This window comes from Morone saxatilis, unplaced genomic scaffold (genome assembly GCF_004916995.1).
Source record: "Morone saxatilis isolate NCDOM2014 unplaced genomic scaffold, NCSU_SB_2.0 Contig6, whole genome shotgun sequence".
NCBI classification, from domain to species: Eukaryota; Metazoa; Chordata; class Actinopteri; family Moronidae; genus Morone; species Morone saxatilis.
Window position 1 is genome coordinate 6,933,024 of NW_023340206.1, and position 10,767 is coordinate 6,943,790.

Sequence of the window (10,767 nt, forward strand, 5' to 3'; positions counted from 1 at the left end):
GGGCCGCAGGTCGGATTCGAACCCTGGGCCGCTGGAGCACTCAGCCTCGGTACATGGGTCGCCAGCTCTACCCACTGAGCTAACCAGGCGCCCTGGTATTATATTTCTAATGCTATAAACTATAAGAAAATTATTTAGTTGGTGTTAATTGGAAACAAGTAATCTTATAAAGCACACAGGTTTGTCTAACAGATCCAAGTTCTCACCTTAGGTCCAGGGACGCCAACTCCCTCAAGGCCGGGTTCGCCTGGAAGTCCAGGCAGACCAGGAGGACCCTAAACAACACAGGACATGGAGGTACAATTACACTATTAGAGATAGTGAAATTAATGAAAGAATAGTTTGACATTTTGTTAGAAAACTGGTGGAGATCCAGGAAACTACTAGAAAATGTTATTCCTTTCATCGGTTTTTGCCCAATTCCCATATGATGTCTCCCTAGCTATGGTCTTAATTTAGGAAAATATATCCAGGAGATAAATAAGGACCAGACCTATTGTAACGTTTCGTAATAAATGTCTCATTGATGGATATATGGCTGGAACTGATGTGTAGAATAAGGAAGACAAAAGACTGACGGATCGATGACTTAATGTAATGTGTATGAATATACAGATTTATGAACGGACAGATGGGCATGTCAGTATCTAAATCAGATCCTCACCGTGGGGCCGGGATAGCCGTCTCCTTTGGGACCGAATGGACCTGCAGAGCCTCGATCTCCGCGGTCACCCTGCAATCGACAATTACGTTAAAAGTCAATAATTCATTCACGCAAAGGACACAACGTGATTTACAGAAGGATGTTCAAAGGAAACTGTATTGGAATGTGGATGTAAATGGACACATGTGCTTTCTGCTCCTCTGCGTGCTTCTGTACTGTGCAACACATCAAGACAAGGCAAGGTTAAAACTATACAACATGTTGTAGCATTTTATGAACTAGGAGTTTGAACAAATGTTGGAGCAAGGACAGATATGCAGATTTGTGTATCCTCTGAAATTTTTCGACATCTTCTCTGATCTTGCTGGATGCTGGGAAACGGTCCTCATGGTTGACATCCTCAAGATCTGCCTCTCATTACTTTCATTGGGCTGTTCAGCTGTGACAACCTGCTTGCAAAATCTGACTTCAAATGTGTGTCGGCTGGCAGACATCCAAGACATGAGTCAGACAAGAGTTAAACACGTTGTGTTTTAGAACAAAGGTTTAGTGAGTGTTACCTTTGGACCAGGAAGTCCGTAGCCAGTCTCCCCAATTGGACCAGGAGGACCACTTGGGCCAATATCACCCTAGAACACATGTCAGCACTAATTAGCTCTATATTGTCATAACACAGTCACGACATATATCATACATCCTGAACATGCATTCTTTCTGGGGGCAGCTGCAAATAAAAAGTCAGATAGTATGGACTCTTATGGGGAAATTACCCTACTTCTCATTTGATTTATTGGCTCCATAAACAGTTTTCTAATGAGTTTATGGTCTCAATCTCTGATCTCCAGTCTTCTTCCATACAGCATGATGTTCATTTAGTAAATTATGGTTCAATTTCGAGTAAAATAGAAGATAAAGCAAGGTATGCTTTCGGGTGTAGCTACCTTTTGATTGACAGTGAGTCCGTCCAGTGCAACTCACAAAACTGAGATCAAACTGTCAAACTATCAAATATGAAACAAGATTCTCTTATTGCGTTGCCTATTTCTAGTTTAATCTTTTTAGAAACATATTTTAGCATACCGTTTTTCTGTAATACAAGAGTGTGTATCCACCGTTTGCTGCTATGGATGACTCAAAACTATGTGCAGCCAATGAGCGCAGCTCAACCCGCAATACGTCATTGCCACTGGCTCCGAAAAACCGTCATAGTGATGGACATAATGCCAAACTTGAGGCCTTAAAAATGGCACAAACCAATGGCTGATGTCACGATTGATTTACACATGCTTATGACTTACTAGAAGCATGTGGCGGTGTCTATATATGCAGAGATCCTGCCCTCTGCATGCATTATTTTCCTGTGCTCAGTACGATTCTTGACGTCTACCTTTGGGCAACACGCAGAGTGTGAAGTCGGGACTCTATAAAAACGTAGTGACATGGTTATATTTCTCTCTCCACTGCTTTTTGTCTGTCTTTAGTGTGGCCGCTGCTGCTCTTGCTCTCTGATGCTTGTTGAGTCGTACATTTTGAATGCAAGACTTCTACTTGAAATGCAGTGTTTTTACATTATGGTACGTTTTATATCGTGCACTCACACAAGGAAACACATAACTCCTGCTGCCTGTTTCACACTATTCCACTGATAGTGGCTGACAGTGGTGGCAATAACCCGCAAATAAGTCTCGAAGTGCAACCGCAAAGACAGTGAATGTTTTAGGAGGTAAACGCATTCAACACATTTACTAGACTTAAAAGATACACATAATGCACAGTTTTCTGAAGTCACTAGAGTAGGAATAGTTACCTTGGGACCTTCGACAAAACGGCCTGGTGGGCCAGGCATGCCCAGCCTGCCTTGTGCCCCTGGTTCTCCCTGATGAAGATGAAAGCAAGCAGAGTTAAAATCTTTAACTTCACCATTCACACACTTCCAAATCCAGGACTCAATTAAAAAAATATTTCATTATTTAACAGCTAATAATGGCTTAATTGCGCCTCACCTTTGGTCCTGAGGGTCCAGCAATTCCAGGTGGACCAGTCAAGCCCCTTATTCCTCTTTGGCCTTGGTCGCCCTTAAGGATCACATTGAGAATACAGTTACTAATCTGTTAGCTGTGACTTTAGTGATTTTGTCTCAAGTCAGCACTTGCTAAAGTTTTAGCAAGACATGCAAAAAAAAAGAGTATGAAATGTCATGTCAATGTTTTTACCTTTTCACCCTGGGTGCCAATTCCAGGTGCCCCCTCTGTTCCCCTGAGACCTATAGCTCCTGGCTCACCCTAAAGACACAAACACACTTTTTATATTAGCGCAAACAGACACATGTAGATACAGTAGGTGGTCAGTCAAACTACCTTCTGTCCAGGAGCCCCGTCCTCCCCTGGCAGGCCGGGCAAACCAGACAGTCCTGTCGATCCTGGCTCACCCTGGGGACAGATTCATGGATCTGTTTCAGTTTATGGATTGGAAAATTAAAGAACATAGATGGTTACTGCTGATGTAAGTTTTGACTCACCTTAGCTCCAGGGTCTCCAGCCCCTCTCTCTCCTGGGGCGCCAACCTCACCCGGCAAACCTTGGTCTCCCTGCATGAGACAAGACAACATGACTTCAACTTATTCTCTGACTATACAATGTTGCTAACGTTTTGCGAAGGAGTGTAGCTTTGATGACTGAGACCTTTATAGAATTAAAACTAAAACTGTTGGCCTTGATGGCATTGAGAGTGTATGAACAAACCTTGGAACCAGGCATGCCCTCTCCTTGTGGGCCCCTGCTCCCTGGTGGCCCCCTTGGTCCTTCCATGCCCTGCAAGGATAAACAGATGCAGTAATACAATTACTTAACACAATACCTGTGTAATAAATCTGGTAATCTCACTCATTTCTCACTGGACACCTCCAGATTGTTTTCAAACATGTAGTCTTCACACCCAACAACTCAACTGACATCACTTGAGGAGATTAATCATACTTCAAATAGCTTCCTCCCAAACCACAATAGGCTTTATACACACATCACTCTTCACACATCGAGGCACTCTAGCCTGGGAACTAGACGAATCTGCCGAGCTTATGATGTTTAATTTGCTCTGGCAGATACGTCTTCACTCTCGCGACTCATCCAATCATCAAGCTCCTGCAGTGTAAAACTCCGGCTCTATCCTCCAGATTGTTCAGTTTGCCAACGTGGTAGTAATGCCACAGCCTGTACACTCTAGTTTGAGTCATTTCCTTGTGTTTTTGGACTGATGATTAATACTGTAAACCTGAACACAGGGAAACAGATTCACTTCTCGATTGAGATTCACCTGCCTTTTGTTCTATTTACTGAATAAATGAAGTGAAATAAAAAAAAATTGCAGACACAAACACTTTATCATTCGTTCTTTCACAGTCAGCTGAACTGTAACTGGCATTTAAAGTTTGGCTCAAACACATCACCTTGTGCTTTAAACAAAATCATCTGTGCATTAATAGGGCTTACTTGTAGTGCAGTGTGAGAGGCACACACACCTGTTTCCGTCTCTTCAGCATGTCAGTGAGCAGTGGACTATAACCATATTCCGACAGTAATTAACTTGTGTTTGGATATCAGGGAAGTGATCTTTGGCTCAGCTGTCAGCAGGAAACAGTCTCCTCTGAGTCTCCAGCTGTTGCTCCAAAACATGAACAGTTTGCAACTTATGCAACATGTTGCTTTAATTATGACAGACAATCAGTCAGACTGACCTTATACAGGGGCTACATCATCCTATCTAATTAATCTTTTTTGTGTTATCTGGAGCCCAGGGGTGAAGCTAAAAACATTATGGTGCTCAAGTCCACATAGCTGGTGTCTCTTCACAGTTCATTCATTAAATAGCAACAATAACCTCTTTTTTCAACAAGATTCTGCAGCTCTTTAAGGCTGTACTGAGATATAGCAATTCGACGTCAGCATGCTAACATGCTGATATTTATTAGATATAATACTTACTGTGGTCACCATTTTAGGTGGAACATGTTAACATTACCTAACAAGCACTTAATACAAAGCACAGTTGATGCTAATGGGAATGTCATTGGTTTTGCAGGTATTTGGTCATAAACCAAAGTATTGCACAGATTACAATTTAGACCTGCTGATGGCTCCAGATGAAATGTTAAGGGGTCACCCAAGTGATTACATGTCTGGACCAAAGCAGTGGTCAGAGGTTGTGTTTTGGTTGCCATAACAAATTGACATTTTCCAATTTCACCATATCTTATTGTTCCATTTAGATATTAAGGCTTAAGGCGGAGTACACCATCTTCATGCTTTGCTTTGTTTAGTATCCATTAATGTAGTTGTAGCCATTTAACACTGTTATATTATATTATATATTATCAAAAAGGAGGGTCTTGCTATGTGTAAGGTTTAGCCCCCCTACCTAACCCAATCATTCTTGTACAGTCAGAAACACTGTTATGGAATTTACCATAAGGAATAACATGTAAAACTGTAATAGTATGACAGTCTGAGTCATTTTATCAAATACTTGCCTTCTCGCCCTGTATGCCAACTCCTGGGAGACCGAGGGGCCCTGGAAGACCTGGAGGGCCAAAATCCCCCTACAGGTACAGATAAGAATGGAGGTTAATGATGATAAAAGTGTTGATAGCATTACAGTGCATCACACAGTGCACTTCATGATTTATTGCATGTTGAAAGCACCCAACTGTAAAAGATTCTTCACTGAGATCCCGTGCATTTCGTTTTGGCTCAGTAATGGATATGTACTGTGAATTACATTGCATGAGTACATTCATGCAGTTAAATACACATCTTGTGTCTTTTCATCTGTAACATGAAAAACATGAATGGACTATGTTAACGCACAGAAAACCCTGTAGGCCCTGGTTTGTCATTACTACATGAAAACACTACAATTATCTATGATGAACTTTACCACAAGGCTACAGTAAAGCTGTCAGTACAATCACTGCTAAGGACTCCTGCGTAAAAATCTTTATGGTTTTGAAGACCTATGTGGAAGCAGTTTCATTCATTTCTAAACGTTAACGTCATATTGCAGTAACACAAGATGAATTATGTAACTTTAAAACACATTTTAAATCAACTCAAAGTCTTCCTAGTCATCCCATCAGTGTCTGTGAGCTAAAAAATTGCCAGATGGCTGCAGGGACCTGCAAACACATCCTGAAAGGTAGAGAGAATACCTTTATGTAATTGTATGACTGTACCAGTGCAGAGCTAGCTTTCCCACATTCATCAGGCCAAAACTGTGAAGCTGCACTCCTCCTACACTAGTTTGAACCTTGATTCATCGCGTGTAGATGGTGACCTCCTATATACCACCATGCTGAATGCATTCATCGGTGGCTCTGCCAACTCTTGGCCTTCTTCGCAACAAGACTCTGGCTTTATCTTTATGCCTGTGTAAAGGCATTTGAGCCAGGAGACTTATTTACAGCCTGTCTGTGCTCTACCTTGTCTCCTTTGATTCCAGCACCCGGCTGTCCTCTGGGCCCCCGTGGCCCCTCCAAGCCTCGCTCTCCCTGTGAAGACAGACAGAGGAGTTATTGCATTTTGTTTCTTGAAATAGCAGGTAATATATGAAAACATGACAATGCAAGAGCATATGTAGGATAATGGGAAGAACAACAAGTCGGACAAACGGAAAATCTTATTTTCACGACTCTCACATAAACTCATATCCACATAAATCACCCAGTACAAACAGATGATAGAAGCCAAATGTGGGCTTTGTGATTGGGGTTTGGGTAAAAACATTCCCTTTTAATTCCTGTTTATGTTAATGTATACATGTCAAGATTGGGCTTAAGGTGATGGACAGCACTGTTTACAGAGGCAATATCCAGACAGAGACATTTTATTGTTAGACAGTTGTGGCAGTGAAGTGAGAGTAAATTGTTACTGCACATTGTTGCCACAGAAACCAACACAATGCCCTTCAAAGTCACTGTGAGTTATTCCAAGACCCCTTCGACCCGAAATGTTTCCTTCTGTTGGTTACCTTCCCTTGGACATTTACTATACAAACTGATGTAAAGTACCTACAGTTTGTCAACAGAGGACAGTTTTAACATTCCTCACCTGCAGGGGAAGAGCTTCTCTGTACCTCCGAGAAATATTAATCTTAGCAAGTGATTTGTGACTTCATAAATGGCTTTATACATCAAAATGTATCCATAAAGGCAATGTGGAAATGTAAGACCTCCAGATTACTAAACAGGAGAAGAGTCAAGCTGTACTGAGGAAACGATAATGTCAACATGCTCACATGCTCAGAATGACTAATAATTAATGCTAACATGCTGATGTTTAGCAGGTATAATGTTTGCCAAGTTCTTGCGATCTAAGTTCTGGATAAAAGCATGCAAACACAAAGTACAGCTGAGGTTAATGACTAATGCCACTAGTTCTGAAGGTATTTGGTCATAAACTAAAGTATTGGATAAATCAAAACATTGAACTTCTGATGCCACTAAAGGAAAAGTTAAGGGATCACCAAAGTTATGATTTTTAGGAGTTAATGTCTGAAGGAAATTTCACGGCAATCCATCAAAAAGCTGCTGCAACATATTTAAAACCACAGATATGAACTGAAAAGTCAGGGGAACACCAAAGTCATCAGGGTTCAATTTCTGAGGACCATGAATGTCTGTGCAAAATTTCATGGCAATCCATCCAGTATATGTTGAGATATTTCAGTGTATAAGGGAACATTATTGACCTGCTGGTGTTGATAGACAAAGGTCAGAGCATCACCAAAGTCATTGGGATTTATCCTCTTCACACCACGAATGTCAAGATTGTTAATGTGGAAGATTCTAGTTAGTTGTTGAGGTTTTTCAGTTTATGATAAGCTAAAATCAGTCGATAATATTGGGCTCACATGAAAATACAATGAACTTTGATGGTCATAGCTTTCTGATGTTACTCCTTTGAGCTGTAATGTGAATAAATCTCTTGAGCACAGTTTGTGTCCAAAGTTGTCAAAGGATAAAAATTCTGTTCAGTGGAGACGCCACGCTTACTTTGTTAGAATGAGCTCAGTTTACTGTTCCAGATACCATGATATTTTTATGCCTGTTGAGATGATAGGGATGTTTTCCAGCCAGTTCAATAAAAGTTTTATATGACAGTCGCAGTATGTACATGGTTAGACTCAGCTTGGCTTCTAGCAACAGTGTGTTTTATTTCCTAACCTACTATGCTAACTGCTCACTGTGTATTATTGGACCAATAGAGGTGGAGGGAGGGACCCAAAGCCTGAGCCATCTCTAAATTTGCACATTAGACATTAGGTGCGCTTTTAACAGCATCTGAGTAGTTCGGAGTTATTGACCCCACTTATGAGGAAAAAACATACTGAACAAAAATAATGATTCAAAGCAGACTATGTTACATCTCTTAAGATGTGTCTGGAGAGGATCTATACGTATTCAAAAACAGAAAAGGCAGGAATGGAAATAGTGAGGGATTAGACCAGTAATCCGAGTTGACAGTAAGTACAATGAAAAGAGTGCGGCGTGATGTTTGGCAGTACGAATCTGCAGAGAAGTCTTATTTCCCTTGAGACAATTCCCCTGTCTTCCAAGGTCATCCAAGGACAACAGAGACACAGTGACAGACACAGACATACATTGATTAGCATAGTAATGCTGTATTTGCCTGTAATCTTCAAAAAGTATACATTTATTTTCATAACTCTGTGATCTCTCATGTTGGCACACAAGCCGAGGTGCTAATGATGTGGAAAAAGGGTAATATTGCTGCTGAGCTCCTGTGAATCTGGAGCTTGTCAAGACACGTCATGTGAAGAACACTTCTTAAGAACAAGAACGCCATCTGTGAGTCCGCGGTCAAACCTCCTGTTGAGGAAAAAAACGAGCACCCCCTGAGGCCAATCTCTAACGTCGGGAGATATACCTCCTATTCTGGGATGGAAACTAGCTGTTACCATCTTGGAGGAAAGTCGACAAATAATAAATCAGACGAAGGTCCGGGGGAAGTGGAAAAAGTATGATATTCACCTGGATTGTAGTTGTGATGTAAAGCCACACTGTTGGTGTTGTAACGAAGCCAAAAAGTGATTACATTTGTCATTACCTAAAGACATACTACTGACTTAATCACACTTAATTTAACTGTCTGCAATTATCAAAACAACCAAAGGATTTGGTCTACAATTTGAAAGGAAGCCCTCACATTTTACAAAGCAGTGAGGCCGTGCAATTACAGTGACATCGAGTTCATAAGTGGTGAGAGCTGGTGTGGCTTTGGGGCAGATGTTTAAAAATATCGAAGTATTAAATTAAAGCTGGTAGATATTTCTCTTCAAAAATTAAAACGCATTAAAGGAGCTCCGATGGGTATAAATGCTGGGATAGGGTTGATTTTACACAACTGCATTAAAATTAACATTTCATTACCAGAGCATTAGAAATAATGAGGTTATGAGTCTAACATGGACGGACTATGGTGATCATGGCCTATACCTAAAGCCTCAGTCACATACCGTGTATTATGTTATTTTGGTATCGGACATGATCCGCATTTTAGTTCTGTTATGTTATCCATATGTGAATAATTGAAATGAAGAAACCTACTGCTTATAGTGAAAGGATATGGCACATAAAGGATATTGATGAAGTCATCAAACTCAGTTCAGATTCAGTGCCTATAACATGGCAGCACATACAGGTGTCTGTCTGACATTTGTTCATTTATTTTACACTAAGACTGTGTTTTTCTGTGATAAAATTACAGGTGACAGATAACATATTAAGTGATTTAATTAATTAGATTTCATTTTTACACATTTTAGTACATGTCTTATGACACGTTTCTACTAACGAAGGTTCCCCCTTTAAATCTCCTCTGCACTACAGATTCTAGTGGTGAAATGCTGAATGTCTTTATCTTGGCCTCAATATATCTGACATGTGTAATGGTGGAATTGCAGTTGTAAGCACCTCAGCTCACTAAGATAACCCACATTCCCAGAAAAAAATATAAAGGGCACCTTTTAAAAGGTATAAAAAACAGATGAAGTCTAATCTTTGGATTCTGTGTGCACCTGTGTGTATGTGTGTGTGTGTGTGTGTGTGTGTGTATCCACATGTGGAAGAGGGACAATATGTGTGTGTTAGCCTGAGAAGAGACAGACGCAGGAACAGACTCACTCGTTCCTTTGTCTCACTGCGTCACTTACTCTATCATGTGTTGAGGTGTCTTGGCTATTTTCCTGTATTATCTCTGCATCTTCCACTCTGTGCCGGCATGTTCTTGTGTCCTCTAGCGGGGACGATCAATAGACCGGATCATACGATGAGGTAATGGGAGCCATACTGCACTGCACTGTTTGTGAATTTATGGCACCTCTGTGATGTGTTACCGTGTGATCCTCCCAGGAAAAACCCCAAAGGCTCACCATGGAGCCCCCAAGAGAGACATTAAATAACACTAACTCACCTTTGGACCAGGCAGACCTTCTCCTATAAGTCCTCTTTCTCCTTGGCCTCCCTGAGGCCCTTGAGGCCCCTGAGGAAAATAAAACAATGCAAATGACCAGTGGATGAACAGTAACATTAATTGTTCGATCGTAGCTTAGCAACCTCAACTAGTCAGGGCAGGTGCCTGTGGATGTGATAACGACGATACTTGGTATGTGAGGACCAGTGTTGGTGTAACGCGTTACAAAGTTAAAAAGAAAACTAAAAGTAACGCATTACTGTAATCAGATTACGTTTGTCTGTAACGCAGTAATGTAACGCATTACTGTTGATAACGCCAGTAATCACATTACAGTTATGAATCAAAAATGATCTTGCTACTTCCCTTCTTTGGGAGCACCGAAAACACAAATCAAACGTCCCTATGCGTGCTGACGCAACGCTCGTTTGACCTTATGGTTTCACCTCACTCACGTCACGTCACGTGACATGTAGACGTGACCATAGTGTGGACGTGACTCGAGCAGGAGCAGAAGATGCACAAAAGACGAAGAAGACGAGGAAGGAGAGTAGAGGCGACAGAATGGAAACATCATCATTTGAGAGATGGAAATTCGGCCACTACTTCAAACTTGTA

At 41.1% G+C, this 10,767-nt stretch overlaps 1 protein-coding gene across 1 annotated transcript in view; it reads right to left on the bottom strand.

The window, feature by feature from the left end:
• LOC118339762 (collagen alpha-1(XXVIII) chain-like) overlaps positions 1-10,767 on the bottom strand; it is a 32,125-nt gene that overhangs the window by 11,103 nt on the left and 10,255 nt on the right. Inside the window, 12 exon segments of the mRNA XM_035677479.1 lie at positions 207-275; positions 665-733; positions 1,225-1,293; positions 2,472-2,540; positions 2,668-2,739; positions 2,878-2,946; positions 3,022-3,093; positions 3,183-3,251; positions 3,406-3,474; positions 5,190-5,258; positions 6,138-6,206; positions 10,150-10,218. Coding sequence (XP_035533372.1) covers positions 207-275; positions 665-733; positions 1,225-1,293; positions 2,472-2,540; positions 2,668-2,739; positions 2,878-2,946; positions 3,022-3,093; positions 3,183-3,251; positions 3,406-3,474; positions 5,190-5,258; positions 6,138-6,206; positions 10,150-10,218 — 834 coding nt within the window.